The sequence below is a fragment of the Ranitomeya imitator genome, chromosome 1, assembly GCF_032444005.1.
Source record: "Ranitomeya imitator isolate aRanImi1 chromosome 1, aRanImi1.pri, whole genome shotgun sequence".
Taxonomy (NCBI): Eukaryota; Metazoa; Chordata; class Amphibia; order Anura; family Dendrobatidae; genus Ranitomeya; species Ranitomeya imitator.
The window spans coordinates 1,191,960,269-1,191,977,139 of NC_091282.1; the positions used below are offsets into that span (position 1 = coordinate 1,191,960,269).

The 16,871-nt window shown below is 42.2% G+C and overlaps 1 protein-coding gene across 7 annotated transcripts in view; it reads right to left on the reverse strand.

Moving 5' to 3' along the window:
* SLC2A9 (solute carrier family 2 member 9) overlaps positions 1–16,871 on the reverse strand; it is a 574,319-nt gene that overhangs the window by 393,627 nt on the left and 163,821 nt on the right. For all 7 annotated transcript variants that reach the window (XM_069744845.1, XM_069744847.1, XM_069744851.1 and 4 more), the window contains one exon: positions 13,883–13,981. In XM_069744845.1, the coding sequence (XP_069600946.1) occupies positions 13,883–13,981 (99 nt within the window). The remainder of the gene's footprint in view (positions 1–13,882; positions 13,982–16,871) is intronic.

Genomic DNA, 16,871 nt, shown 5'->3' on the forward strand with positions numbered 1-16,871 from the left:
GGATTAGGCAGCTGCGGAATGTGCTCTTCTTCTCCAAGAACAGCTCGTATAGTGGGTGTGTATTATTGATTATTATAGGCTTACACTTCTTCTGAATTCTATCCTCCAATACCTCCTCAAAAGAGTGCAGATGGAGGCCAACAGCCGCGCTTGCCTTCTTGATGAGTTTGTTCAGCTTATTAGCGCCAGATACTCGCACACTAATGCCCCAGCATATGATAGCAAAAAAGATGGCGCTTATCACAACGGACTGGTAGAATATTTCCAGCATTTTACTGCACACATTGAAAGACCTGAGCTTCCGAAGAAAGTACAGTCTGCTCATTCCCTTCTTGTAAACCTTTTCTGTATGACACCTCCAATCGAGTTATTGTCAAGGTGAACCCCCAAATATTAGTAGCTCTCAACAATCTCAACCTCCTGGCCAGCAATATTGATCAGTAAGTAATCCTCCTTTTTCCTTCTATAACTCACCACCAACTCCAATCCACAAAGTCAGAAACCACCCTTCTATATTCCTCCTCCCCCTGGCCCCCCACAATGCTGGCTACAATCACTGAGCCATCTGAGAATTTTTGGAGGTGACAAAATTCTGATTTATACTGAAAGTCAGCTGTATACAATGTGAAGAGGAAGAGCGACAGCACTGTACCCTGAGGGGCTCAAACACTGCTCCGAACACTGCCAGATACCACCTCCCCCATCATTACAAACTGCGGCCTGTCCGTCAGGTAGCCGTTTATCCAGTTCACCATCCCCTCATCTACCACCATATCAGTCAACTTATTACGTAGTAACGGCGGCTGTAAGGTATTGAAAGCACTTGAGAAGTCAAAGAACATGCTGCGAACTACAGATCCATCATTGTCCAAGAATGAATGTACTGTATGTAGCAGGGACACTACAGCATCATCCACCCCCAATCTCTGACGGTACGCAAACTGCAGGGGGTCAGTAAAAGCCCTCACCCTCGGACACAAGTAGGCGAGTATTATTCTCTTCAAGGATGTCATAGCATGTGATGTTAAGGCCACTGGACGATAGTCTTCTAGGAAGTTTGAAAAGTGGTCTTAGAAACCGGCACCAAACAGGTGGTCTTCCACAGTTCTGGTACACCCTGTAATTGTAGGCTCCAGTTAAACAGGTTCTGGAAGACAGTACACAGTTGGTTTGCACACGCTCTGAGGACACGTGGACGGAGGCCATCGGGCCCAGCTGCTTTGCCAATGACAAGTCTACTAAACTGTTTTCTCACATTGCTTTGGGAGACGGTGAAAGCAGGCAATTTATCCCCCAATGTCAATGCTGCCGATCGTTTCCCAGCTCCATCCCCCATTCCTGATGACGGTGTGTTGGTGAATCTGTTGAAAAACTCATTCATTTCATTAGCCTAGGGCCGATCCACTGTTTCATGCCAGACCACACCTCCATGGAATTGTTGTGGACAATTTATTTTCTAATTTAATTCGGAACACCTCACGGGCAGTCTTAATTTTCCCCTTTAAATCCCTTTGTATCAATTTCAGTTTCTTTTATATGCACCAGTTTCTTCTTGTTTAGTAAGTATTTAAATTCTTTTGTAATCCAAGGCTTGTTATTTGCGTAATATCAAATCTTTTTAGCTGGTACAACAGTGTCAGTACAAAAATGTATATAATCCGTTACTCGCCCGACAATATCATTTACATCATCATGCTCTCCCCTGTGGAATATCACAGCCCAGTCTGTGAGGTCAAAGCAGTCTTGTAGAGCCGCCTCTGCCGCTGGAGTCCACTTCCTCGTTAGTTTTATAGTCGCTGGCTGTTTACTAACAACAGGTTGGTATGATGGAGACAATAGTATGAGGTTGAGGTCTGATTTCCCCAGGGGCGCAGTGCAGACGATGAATAGGCGCTTTTAACATTCGCATAGAGGAGATCCAATATACTGTTGTCCCTTGTGGCACATTTTACATATTGAATAGGTATTTCAAGCAGGACTCACAATGAGCAGGTGGGAAAGATGGGACTCACAGGCTTTCTCTGCGAATGGATGGGGAACGCAGTACTCACAGGCTTTCTCTATGACTAGCCAATAGTGTTGAGCGATACCGTCCGATACTTGAAAGTATCGGTATCGGATAGTATTGGCCGATACCCGAGAAGTATCGGATATCGCCGATACCGATATCCGATACCAACACAAGTCAATGGGACACCAAGTATCGGAAGGTATCCTGATGGTTCCCAGGGTCTGAAGGAGAGGAAACTCTCCTTCAGGCCCTGGGATCCATATTAATGTGTAAAATAAAGAATTAAAATAAAAAATATTGATATATTCACCTCTCCGGTGGCCCCTGGACATCACCGCGGGTAACCGGCAGGCTTCTTTGTTTAAAATGAGCGCGTTTAGGACCTGAGAATGACGTCGCGGCTTCTGATTGGTCGCGTGCCGCTCATGTGACCGCCACGCGACCAATCAGAAGCCGTGACGTCATTCGCAGGTCCTAAATTCCTAGAATGAGGAGTTTAGTGCCTGAGAATGACGTCGCGGCTTGTGATTGGTCGCGTAGCGGTCACATGAGCGGCACGCGACCAATCAGAAGCCGCGACGTCATTCTCAGGTCCTAAACGCGCTCATTTTAAACAAAGAAGCCTGCCGGTTACCAGCGGTGATGTCCAGGGGCCGCCGGAGAGGTGAATATATCAATATTTTTTATTTTAATTCTTTATTTTACACATCACTATGGATCCGATACCGATTCCCGATACCACAAAAGTATCGGAACTCGGTATCGGAATTCCGATACCGCAAGTATCGGCCGATACCCGATACTTGCAATATCGGAATGCTCAACACTACTAGCCAGATAAACCATGAGTCACCAGCTTTCTCTATAAGTCCTTGCAGCAGTAAAACAGCTTTTTACACGAAAATACTGAATGAAAATGAAACCATAGAAACAAGTGTAGCATAGGAAACCAGGTTTAAAAAAAGACACCTGATAAAAGCCTTTTATACCAGCAGTATCGACATAATAAGTGTCTGACATCTAATACCAGAATAAAAGAAGCTACAGTCAAAGCAAACACCAGCTTGAATTAAGTCAGTGTCATAATGTGGTATTATCCTGCTCTGAAAGCCTAAAGAATATTAGATTGAAATGGTCTGGCGACTTAAGAATCCTCCATATTGAACATGTTTAAAAAAAAAAAAATAAGTGAAACATTTGAGGTCTATTCACTGAAAATGGCTCTTGTGTGCGTCAAGTCATAAATATACTGTAAGTATTATTTCACAATGGCCTATATCGATCCACTGGTGAGTCCTTCCATCAATAAGCTGCTGTCTTCATAGATACAATTAGATTACATGTTGTAAAACGTGTTTCTCAGTTTAAAGTTTATCACAAAATCAAACTCAGGAATCATGCGGTGAAGCAATGCTTCTACACCTATTTTGTTATACTTGTTTTTGGGGGTGTATTTTTGCGCCTTTGCATTCCGACAGACATAAGTTTTGAATTTTTCTATCAATGTAGCAGGCAGAGTTTTATTTTTCGATGGCATCATTCTTGGGGTATATCTAAAGGAAAAAAAATTACAATTCCAACATATTTTTTTCTCATTTTAATTGATGCCCTTTACAGCATAATTAAAAAAAAAGAAAAAAAAAAAATATATATATATATTATTAATTATAATTATCTACTTCTAAAAGCAGGAGTTGGACTAGAAAAACCCTTTTCCTACTCTTGAATTTCTCCTTCCTTTTAAATGTCATCCATTTTTTAGAACACATAGTAGCTTAAGAATAAAGAACACAGAACACAGCGTTTTTTTCCTATTGAGACCCGGGTTTTACTCCAACTCCTTTTAGAAGAAGTGGATAATTAAAATTAATTATATTTCAGCAAACATTTGAACTCATATATACTTTTAAAGAATTTTGGACATATTTATAATTTATGAATTGTGATACACCTACTGTGAGTCATTTCTCTGAATAGTTGAAATGCATGTAATTTTGTTCTTTTCCAATGCAATCATGTGCCATTGCAGTGAATTTTGACAACTCTGACAGCCATGTCTTGTTTTTGCGCCTTAACTCAAATTAAAGCCTATAAAAACAGTTATGTATGATGTAGCCCAGGGGTGTCAAACTGCATTCCTCAAGGGCTGCAAACCATGCGTGTTTTCAAGATTTCCTTAGCTTTGCACAAGGTGCTGTAAAAAAGATGTGTGTAGGTGATTAAATTATCACCTGTGCAGTACAAGGAAATCCTGAAAACATGACCTGTTTGCAGCCCTTGAGGATTGCAGTTTGACACCTCTGATGTAGCCTATATGTGAGTGTTTCCGGAAGAAAAAGTGACTGTCACTTTGAAACGCATTGAATAAAGACCACAAGTTTTTAAAAATGCCTTTGAATTTACATGTTTAATAAATCAGCAGCACGAGAAGTATCCACAAAAATTCGTCACATATGGATATTCGTTGGTTTTTGACAACCAGTGGAACCACAGCAGCCAGGACCGGACTGGCCATCGGGCACTTCTGACAAATGCCAGAAGGGCCATTGCCAGTAGTGGGCCCCTGCACGCCGACTCATCCCCCCACCAGCACCGCCGCCGCCGCATTCAACTATACCGGCGTCTATAATGCTGGTACAGTTGAATGCAATGATGGAGGAGAGAGTGTCTGCTGATGCCCTCTCTCCCACCATTCTCCGCTCTGCCTCTGACACTGTGGGTGTGCGCGCACTCACTGTGTGCCAGGCAGTGCAGCGGCAGCCACCGAGACAGGAGCAGGGAGCAACGCGGGCACGAGGAGAGGTGAGGAGTGCATTTTTTTTTTTACTGTACTGTGGGGCCATTCTCAGGGGGAGGGAAGAGGAGAGATGCGGGCTCTGCTGTATACTACTGTGTGGGCAGTGCTGTATACTACTATATGGACAGTGCTGTATACTACTATGTGGGCTGTGCTGTATACTGGTAAGTGGGTTGTGCTGTATACTGCTAAGTGGGCTGTGCTGTATACTGCTACGTGGGCTGTGCTGTATACTACTATGTAGGCTGTGCTGTATACTGCTACGTGGGCTGTGCTGTATACTGCTATTTTTTGCGGTAACACATATTTTGAGCTATGTTGCCTTATTACAGATATGGTATTTATAACCATCTATCTTATGGATACTGATATAGGAGCAACTGTGTGTATACAGTTAGGGCCAGAAATATTTGGACAGTGACACAATTTTCGCGAGTTGGGCTCTGCATGCCACCACATTGGATTTGAAATGAAACCTCTACAACAGAATTCAAGTGCAGATTGTAACGTTTAATTTGAAGGGTTGAACAAAAATATCTGATAGAAAATGTAGGAATTGTACACATTTCTTTACAAACACTCCACATTTTAGGAGGTCAAAAGTAATAGGACAAATAAACATAACCCAAACAAAATATTTTTATTTTCAATATTTTGTTGCAAATCCTTCGGAGGCAATCACTGCCTTTAAGTCTGGAACCCATGGACATCACCAAACGCTGGGTTTCCTCCTTCTTAATGCTTTGCCAGGCCTTTACAGCCGCAGCCTTCAGGTCTTGCTTGTTTGTGGGTCTTTCCGTCTTAAGTCTGGATTTGAGCAAGTGAAATGCATGCTCAATTGGGTTTAGATCTGGAGATTGACTTGGCCATTGCAGAATGTTCCACTTTTTGGCACTCATGAACTCCTGGGTAGCTTTGGCTGTATGCTTGGGGTCATTGTCCATTTGTACTATGAAGCGCCGTCCAATCAACTTTGCAGCATTTGGCTGAATCTGGGCTGAAAGTATATCCCGGTACACTTCAGAATTCATCCGGCTACTCTTGTCTGCTCTTATGTCATCAATAAACACAAGTGACCCAGTGCCATTGAAAGCCATGCATGCCCATGCCATCACGTTGCCTCCACCATGTTTTACAGAGGATGTGATGTGCCTTGGATCATGTGCCGTTCCCTTTCTTCTCCAAACTTTTTTCTTCCCATCATTCTGGTACAGGTTGATCTTTGTCTCATCTGTCCATAGAATACTTTTCCAGAACTGAGCTGGCTTCTTGAGGTGTTTTTCTGCAAATTTAACTCTGGCCTGTCTATTTTTGGTATTGATGAATGGTTTGCATCTAGATGTGAACCCTTTGTATTTACTGTCATGGAGTCTTCTCTTTACTGTTGACTTAGAGACAGATACACCTACTTCACTGAGAATGTTCTGGACTGCAGTTGATGTTGTGAACGGGTTCTTCTTCACCAAATTAAGTATGCGGCGATCATCCACCACTGTTGTCATCCGTGGACGCCCAGGCCTTTTTGAGTTCCCAAGCTCACCAGTCAATTCCTTTTTTCTCGGAATGTACCCAACTGTTGATTTTGCTACTCCAAGCATGTCTGCTATCTCTCTGATGGATTTTTTCTTTTTTTTCAGCATCAGGATGTTCTGCTTCACCTCAATTGAGAGTTCCTTTGACCGCATGTTGTCTGCTCACAGCAACAGCTTCCAAATGCAAAACCACACACCTGGAATCCACCCCTGACCTTTTAACTACTTCATTGATTACAGGTTAACGAGGGAGACGCCTTCAGAGTTAATTGCAGCCCTTAGAGTCCATTGTCCAATTACTTTTGGTCCCTTGAAAAAGAGGACGCTATGCATTACAGAGCTATGATTCCTAAACCCTTTCTCCGATTTGGATGTGGAAACTATCATATTGCAGCTGGGAGTGTGCACTTTCGGCCCATATTATATATATAATTGTATTTCTGAACATGTTTTTGTAAACAGCTAAAATAACAAAACTTGTGTCACTGTCCAAATATTTCTGGCCCTAACTGTATATTTTAGTGTCCATTAAAGGTATACTCATATTTATTTTTGACTTTATGAGCCACTACATATATTATATTCGTCCCTGTGATACCCCGTACTTTTTTCCACCTGGTTTTGTTTTCCCTTTTACATATGTTATGTTATACCTTTATGATTAATAAAATTACGTTTATTATAATTATCTGAGTTGTGCATTATGTTGTAGATTTAATATATTATTGTTGAATGTACGCCATATATTTACTTTTGTATATATGTGTATTCAGTAGTTAGACCCCGCAGCAGCCTGCACCTGCCAGACTTTAACCTGGCTGTGTCTTTATTTACAATACAACTATAGGATAGTAATGGAGAGGTGCCTTATAGATGACTCTCCATCATTAAGCCATGGGCTTGATGTGACCTGACAATACAAAGGTGACATCAACCCAACAAACATTAACCCCACTTGCCACCACTACAGGGCAAGTGGGAAGAGCCGGGAAAAGTGCCAGAATTGGCGCATCTTAGAGATGCGCCTTTTCTAGGCAGCTGTGGGCTGCTATTTTTAGGCTGGGGGGGTCAATATCCATGGCCCCTTACCAGCCTGAGAAGAATACCAGCTCTCAGCTGTCTGCTTTAGCAAGAGTGGATGCCAAAATTGGGGGGGACCCCATGCGTTTTTTTTAAATTAATTATTATAATATTTTAAAAATATAGCGTGGGTACTCCTCTGTTCTTGATAACCAGCTTTGCTGAAGCCGATAGATGAGGGTTGCAGCCCCCAGCTGTGAGCTTTGCCTGGCTGGTTATAAAAAATACGGGGGAACCCACGCCGGAGTTTTTTTTTTTAATTATTTATTTACAGCGCAGGAGCCGGCTAATGAATACTCCCTTCAGCCGCTCCTGCTCTCGCTGTTGTTAATGGCAGCTGTGTCGGATGATGGGAACTGTAGTCCCATCCGCTGACATCAGTGACTGGATGTAAACTATATACCTCCGATCACAGCTGAGTGCTCATGTTGTCTTTTGACAGCGTGGGAACCGCAGCTCTCTGATCGGCGGGGATGATTTCACCGCCGATCAGAACCAGTGTTTGCCACACTGTCATGCACATGACAGCACGGCAAACACTGAATGTTCAGGCCCCCCATTCAAATGAATGAGGTCCAGGTTCAGGTTTGGTTTATTTTTTGGTCAAAATGGCTTGTTTTTATGGGACAAGTTGTACTTTTGAACAGCACCATTGGTTTTAACATATCATGTACTGGAAAATGGGAAACAAATTCCATATGCGGTGAAATTCCAAAGAAAACGGCAATCCCACAGTTGTTTTTTGCTTTGTTTTTTTTACCATATTCATTAAATGCTAAAACTGACCTCTGATCACAGCTGAGTGCTCACACTGTCTTTTGACAGCGTGGGAACCGCGGCTCTCTGACCGGTAGGGATGATTTCACCGCCGATCAGAAGCGGCGTTTGCCCATGCACATGACAGCGTGGCAAACACTGGATGTTCAGGCCCCCCATTCAAGTGAATGGGGTCCTGGTTCAGGTTCGAGTCTGGGTACTGTTCTGGTACCTGAAGCCAAGCTTTTTGTAACTGTTCGGCCAAACCTGCCGGACCCGAACATCCAGGTGTCCGCCCATCTCTAGTAGAGAGGATCTCATAGAAGCCTTTGCAACCGCTGCATCCAGTTTTGAGGCTTTATAACAGCTCATCAAAGGGAAATCTGTAACCTTCGCCCTGATGATATATCTTAAGTTAATGGCAGAGATAGGGATTTCCTCCTCTACAGTCTGTTCAATACATGACTGACAAAGCCTCTTCTGGTATGAGTCAGGTAACAATGACCTGCTAAGCGTACATTCCTTATGTTTAGACTTCACTGTACATTTTTTTCCCTAGAACAAAATTGGGAGAAAGAAAGGTAAGACTACCTCACTGAATGAACTTTCATGAAATCACTTACCAGTGTGAGGCAATCGAAGGGGACTCATCTCAGCCAAAAGACCATCTCGGGAGACTGATAATTCATCCATTCTGCTGGAGCTCCTCTGACTGGATCTACCTGCAGAATCTTGTCTCTCACAGACACAGCCATGTCCAACACCACTACAGGGTCAACGCGGGTTTGTTTGCTGCTAGGGCTTCCCAATTAGCTGCTGTTACACAAGCTGCTACTGCTGTTGCTGATGCTCAAATGTCTCCATTTTCCTTAAGGGGCTAATGGGTCAGGAAGCACTGAGCCATGCCCTGGTTGCCTTTAAAATGCCAAGCAGCCCTCCAGATCCGGTACCCCCGGAGCTTCCGGATTAGCCGGTCAGATTGTGTAATCTGCATCTGGGCACGCCCCGCTCCTGGCACACCCAATTCTCATAAATAGCCCACAGCCGCCATAATTCTGACGTATTCCTCGGCGTACCCTGCTCTGGTCATCGGAGCTCCACCAGGGTGCACCACTTGTCTTCGAAGCACACCCCAACTGCATCAACAGAGCATACCCAGGATATGCAACAGGGTACGCCCCGGATGTATCACCAGGGCACCCCTGGACAAATCATTGGAGCGTGCCCCACTACGCAACCATGCTACCAGGGCATACCAGCGGCATCTGAGTTGCCTGAAAACTTTTCAGCACCCATACACTATGACCGGGTCAGCTATCCTGCCAGGATGCCGCTCTCCTGCACCTCACACTATCGTGAAGTCCCCCTGGGCTCACTCTGGCACTTCCAGGGACCCTGCACCGGCCGAGGCAGGGTATCCTCGCTGCCTGAACTGACCGGCCGGGTCTGGGAAACAACTCCATCTTCTACAGGTATGCCTGTAAGAGGTTCACCTGTCAAGGACAGGAAACCAACTGATGCATGGGAGTGGTATAGCATAGTTACATAGTTATTAAGGTTGAAGGAAGACTATAAGTCCATCTAGTTCAACCCATAGCCTAACCTAACATGTTGATCCAGAGGAAGGCAAAAAAAACCATGTCGCAAAGAGTAAGCTCCACATTGGGGAAAAAAATTCCTTCCCGACTCCACATACGGCAATCAGACTAGTTCCCTGGATCAATGCCCTATCAAGGAATCTAGTGTATATACCCTGTAACATTATACTTTTCCAGAAAGGTATCCAGTCCCCTCTTAAATTTAAGTAAGGAATCACTCATTACAACATCATACGGCAGAGAGTTCCATAGTCTCACTGCTCTTACAGTAAAGAATCCGCATCTGTTATTATGCTTAAACCTTCTTTCCTCCAGACGTAGAGGATGCCCCCTTGTCCTTGTCTCAGGTCTATGATTAAAATGATCATCAGAAAGGTCTTTGTACTGTCCCCTCATATATTTATACATTAACATAAGATCACCCCTTAGTCTTCTTTTTCCAAACTAAATAGCCCCAAGTGTAATAACCTATCTTGGTATTGCAGACCCCACAGTCCTCTAATAACCTTGGTCGCTCTTCTCTGCACCCGCTCTAGTTCAGCTATGTCTTTCTTATACACCGGAGACCAGAACTGTGCACAGGATTCTAAGTGTGGTCGAACTAGTGACTTGTATAGAGGAAAAATTATGTTCTCCTCATGAGCATCTATGCCTCTTTTAATGCATCCCATTATTTTATTTGCCTTTGTAGCAGCTGCCTGACACTGGCCACTGAATATGAGTTTGTCATCCACCCATACACCCAGGTCTTTTTCATTGACGGTTTTGCCCAGAGTTTTAGAATTAAGCACATAGTTATACATCTTATTACTTCTACCCAAGTGCATGACCTTACATTTATCCCCATTAAAGCTCATTTGCCATTTATCAACCCAAGCTTCTAGTTTACATAAATCATCCTGTAATATAAAATTGTCCTCCTCTGTATTAATTACCCTGCCGAGTTTAGTGTCATCTGCAAATATTGAAATTCTGCTCTGAATGCCCCCTACAAGGTCATAACCCTTTTATATCTGTAGGTTTCCAGTCCTTGAAGGGCAAATCCCCTTTCTCGTGGTGCTGTCATGGGTGATTGGGAAATGCTTTTGGCTATTATATGATTAATTGATTAAAACGTGTTATTTGTATCGGTATCAGTTTATAATGTTAGATTCTTTCTTATCACCAATATAAAATAATATGTCTATGTAGCGTTACTGGAAAGCTGGGGCATCTTGAGATGTTCTTCACCGTTGTCTGTCCACCTCAATTTTGTAAAATATGTTTAGGAAAGAATAATAACAATAACGATGAATATATACATACAGGAACACGGAGATACCACTATTCCTAGCACACCTTGGTAATGAATGAATACACAAATCTCAAATAAATGTGACACTGAGGTATTATAAATCTCAGGCTAGCCAAATATTAAATACACGGTGAAACATAAGTCCAAGCATTACCAAGTATTAAATGCATAACGGGATATTGAAATACTACAAGTTCAAACAACCAAACAATAAATACATTGCAAGTGTCTGCAAAACACACTAATAAAAGAATACTGGAACACTGAGAAACTAAATGTGAGCTAAAGAATCGAATCAATACCTAGTCAAATGAATTCCCATTAGAGCACAATGTTGCCAAGGGTTGTGACTAGCGATGAGCGAGTGTGCTCGTTACTCGGATTATCCGAGCATGCTCTGGTGTTCTCCGAGTAGTTTGGGCATGCTTGGAGATTTAGTTTGTGTCACCGCAGCTTCATGATTTGCGGCTGCTAGACAGCCTGAATACATGTGGGAATTCCCTGACAAACAGGCAATGTCTGCATGTATTCAGGCTGTCTAAGAGGCGCAAATCATGCAGCTTCCGGGGACACAAACTAAATCTCTGAACATGCCCAAACTACTTGGAGAACACCCGAGCATGCTCGGAAAACCCGAGTAACGAGCACACTCGCTCATCGCTAGTCATCTATATATATAATTTTCTAAGGGTTTTTCCGTCTGTCTGTCTGTCTGTCCTGGAAATCCCGCGTCTCTGATTGGTCGAGGCCGCCAGGCGACGGGCGACGGGCACAGTATCGACGTAGAAATCCCGCATCTCTGATTGGTCGAGGCCGCCAGGCCTTGACCAATCAGCGATGGGCACAGCGACGATGATGTCATAAAGGACGTAGAAATCCCACGTTTCTGATTCAGCGATGGGCACAGTATCGACGTAGATGTCATAATGGTTGTCATGGCGACGATGATGTCATAAAGGTTGCCTCGACCAATCAGCGACGGGTACAGTCTGCCGCGAATTCTGGAATCATCATTGTCCATATACTACGGGGACATGCATATTCTAGAATACCCGATGCGTTAGAATCAGGCCACAATCTAGTGACTAATACATGCAAAATGGCCCCATATGGCCATTAAGATAAAAAAAAGTCCCTGAATATTTCCAAACTTAAAGGAAACACCTGGATCTAAAAATCCGCCTGGAAAAGTGAACGGATTTTATGAGCTTGATTTTGAGCTATAAAGAATGAATCATAGAACATTACTCTCTTCACCAAGTGATTATTAAATTTTTGCATATTATATGTATTATTGTTTCCAATATGATATTGGATAACAATATTAAATATAGAAGTAAAAGTTATATATTAATAATTGCATTAATAATTGCATGTAACAATTGCACATGAGCCGCCGTAACACTAAATGAAATAAAATTGCTTTCCTGCTGCTTCTCACCAATATACTTTATTTCATTGCAGCAGACATTGCAAGTTGCAACCCATAGACACCACATGACAGCCCAAAACCACTGCAGAATTTTATATATTTCCATTTTTGCGGCACATATATGACATGGGATACGGCAGATGCAAATACCACTGAGGTCTTTTTTCACAGGCAGATTTGTATGCATTATGAGTATGTATTGATGTTACATGTCAATTGGCGCTCGTTTAAAGGAAGTATAAGCAGCAATTAAAAGGATTCTGCGAGAATGTAATAAAATGGCCCGTCACTTAATTAAAACAGCAGCCCGTCCCAGTCGTGTGACAAAACAGTCTGCAGTCTGAAGAAACACAGCTCTCGAGACCCGTGTCTCAATGTCTCAGCTGACAGAGGAGCTGTGTAGTAAGCACACATATGAGCAGAAAAGAAGGACTGTAACAAGAAGAAAAATCTTCCCCATAGCTTACCTCACATGGTGGCCTGAGGCTGTAGAAGACTGACTAAACTCCGATCGAATTCTGATCAAAGCCTGATCAAAATAATTAGTCCAAGTGTGGTCTGAGTATCATCAACTTTTACTGTATCTCAAGAACAAAAAAATTAAGTTTCTCCACCTTTTCCTTTCTGACAGTCCATGAAAATCAGATCAAACGTGGTTTGATTTTCTTCACAGAACAATAGACTTGAATTACCGATTTTTATCTGACTCTAGGATTAAAATCAGACAGGTCTCCATGACTTTCTTTGGACCACTCACACTGTGATAAATCACTGACATGTGAATGGCCCCATAGACTATCACAGGTGCAAGTGCTATTCATGAAAACCACGGATTGCACTCATATGAGACTATTGAACGTGTGTATGAACATGTATGCTCAGTCAGCCATGAAGAAGATTTATTTATTCTCATGTCACAGCCTTTCTCTTCAACTCAGGCATATGTGCTTATGATAAAAATCCTCTGTCACTTGAGACACTGGTCGCGGGAGCTGTGTTTTATTCAGACTGAAGCCCGTTCTGACATGTGAGTGGACAGGCTACCATTTGAATTATATGGTCCATATCATTACATTCTTGGAGAACCCCTTTATTACCCTCTTTCCATCCCGCACAGTTTGCATGTTGTTATCAGTACATTCCCTGTTTAATCTGGGAGATGAGCGGCCATAACAATGATATTTTATGTTGCATAAAAGAAGTGATCCGCCATTTGCTCAATTATTGAGGGCTCATTTCCAGTCCAATTGTTGGGAAAGAGAGTATGTAGAAATGCTTATTCAGCATATTATCGGCCCATGTAATAGACCCGTTATTGTTTGCGCGCTTGTCATTTACAATGAATCTCATTATAGCGGCTTCACTAAATCCTGAGTACTTACTGTTGCAGGTGCATTCACTACAGATAAATTATAACCATATAGAAAGGACGATCCCAAAGCACCAACAAGAGCCGCCATTATCAGCCTCCATGTGAATTCCTAGATGCAAATTAAAAAAAATTGTGTCACAAAAAGGGAATTAATATATAAAAAATGCAGCTTATATTTATATTATATGATGTTTGACTTTATCTGATTATTTTGCAGTTAATACTCTCAGCATGAATAAATAGCGGGTACTCTTATTACACAGACAAAAGATTGTATGATCTTCCCAGCATTTTCTCAATACAATGAAATGGCTTCTAACTCTTCCGAGAGTCTGTGAAGTCTCTATTTTTTCTTATTGTCTCCCGAAATATATTTGTGTGACTGAAAGCAGGATAATCTAGTAAAATGAAAATAACATATTGAAATATTCCTTTATTGTTTCTGAGATGAAAAATGCTAGTGTTTATTCAATGTCCCTACAGTTTCTCAATGATAGATACTTTTCTCCTTTCCCCATTGAAATTAACAAGAATCCTGGGCAAATTTGATGTGCATGTTAATGGCTGTCAGTAAGGGCTGACAACCGTATTTCCAGTCTGAAAACATCAGATTGCACTCGGACCGATGTTATTTTATGGGGCGGTGCACATGTCTGATATTTTCCTTGGACCGAGTCTAAGGAAGGAAAAAAATCGCAGAGTGCCTGACTTCGGTCCAGTTATCGGATATCACTTTGCCGTGCAAGTCAATGAGTCAGTGGAAACCATCGGACTCCCACTTGGATGACATATGTCATGATTTGTCTGATTTTCACGGACTGACCCAATGGAGAAGATGCAGAAATTTTTCTTCCCATCTCCTCCTCATCTGAGAAAATCGGATCACACTATGCAGACACTCTGATCAGAATGTGATTAGCATAATCGGCCCGATTCTCTCGGATGAGAGAAAATACTGTAGTGTGACCCTAGCCTAAGGACAGCTGAGAAGAACATGTGCCCCTAACGAGCATTGATCGATGATGTCACATGTAAATCAGCTACTCGCCACCATGACTCCACAGGCCATTAGCGGGAAATTAACATTTCAATGAAAGTTTGTTGTGAAAAAAAATATCTTGACAGTTGTTATAGGTGATTAAATAGTTTTAAGATCTTTAATGAGAACCTTTAATTTGATAATTTTTTTTGTTTGAACATAGTACCTCCAACAATTGTAACTGATTCTGGAACAGTTTTTGTTTTTTCATCTGTGCCCCTCCATTCCAAAGTTATACCCCCTGGAAATAAAGATGTTATGTGCCCCTCCATTCCAAAGATATACCCCCTGGAAATAAAGATGTTATATGCCCCTCCATTCCAAAGATATACCCCCTGGAAATAAAGATGTTATGTGCCCCTCCATTGCAAAGATATACCCCCTGGAAATAAAGATGTTATGTGCCCCTCCATTCCAAAGATATACCCCCTGGAAATAAAGATGTTATATGCCCCTCCATTCCAAAGATATACCCCCTGGAAATAAAGATGTTATGTGCCCCTCCATTCCAAAGATATACCCCCTGGAAATAAAGATGTTATGTGCCCCTCCATTCAAAAGATATACCCCCTGGAAATAAAGATGTTATGTGCCCCTCCATTCCAACGTTATACCCCTAGGAAATAAAGATGTTATGTGCCCCTCCATTCCAAAGATATACCCCCTGGAAATAAAGATGCTATATGCCCCTCCATTCCAAAGATATACCCCCTGGAAATAAAGATGTTATGTGCCCCTCCATTCCAAAGATATACCCCCTGGAAATAAAGATGTTATATGCCCCTCCATTCCAAAGATATACCCCCTGGAAATAAAGATGTTATGTGCCCTTCTATTCCAAAGTTATACCCCCTGGAAATAAAGATGCTATATGCCCCTCCATTCCAAAGATATACCCCCTGGAAATAAAGATGTTATGTGCCCCTCCATTCCAAAGATATACCCCCTGGAAATAAAGATGTTATGTGCCCCTCCATTCCAACGTTATACCCCCTGGAAATAAAGATGTTATGTGCCCCTCTATTCCAAAGATATACCCCCTGGAAATAAAGATGTTATGTGCCCCTCCATTCCAAAGATATACCCCCTGGAAATAAAGATGTTATATGCCCCTCCATTCCAAAGATATACCCCCTGGAAATAAAGATGTTATGTGCCCCTCTATTCCAAAGTTATACCCCCTGGAAATAAAGATGTTATGTGCCCCTCTATTCCAAAGATATACCCCCTGGAAATAAAGATGTTATATGCCCCTCCATTCCAAAGATATACCCCCTGGAAATAAAGATGTTATGTGCCCCTCCATTCCAAAGATATACCCCCTGGAAATAAAGATGTTATGTGCCCCTCTATTCCAAAGTTATACCCCCTGGAAATAAAGATGTTATGTGCCCCTCTATTCCAAAGATATACCCCCTGGAAATAAAGATGTTATATGCCCCTCCATTCCAAAGATATACCCCCTGGAAATAAAGATGTTATATGCCCCTCCATTCCAAAGATATACCCCCTGGAAATAAAGATGTTATGTGCCCCTCTATTCCAAAGATATACCCCCTGGAAATAAAGATGTTATATGCCCCTCCATTCCAAAGATATACCCCCTGGAAATAAAGATGTTATGTGCCCCTCCATTCCAAAGATATACCCCCTGGAAATAAAGATGTTATATGCCCCTCCATTCCAAAGATATACCCCCTGGAAATAAAGATGTTATATGCCCCTCCATTCCAAAGATATACCCCCTGGAAATAAAGATGTTATGTGCCCCTCTATTCCAAAGATATACCCCCTGGAAATAAAGATGTTATATGCCCCTCCATTCCAAAGATATACCCCCTGGAAATAAAGATGTTATATGCCCCTCCATTCCAAAGATATACCCCCTGGAAATAAAGATGTTATGTGCCCCTCTATTCCAAAGATATACCCCCTGGAAATAAAGATGTTATGTGCCCCT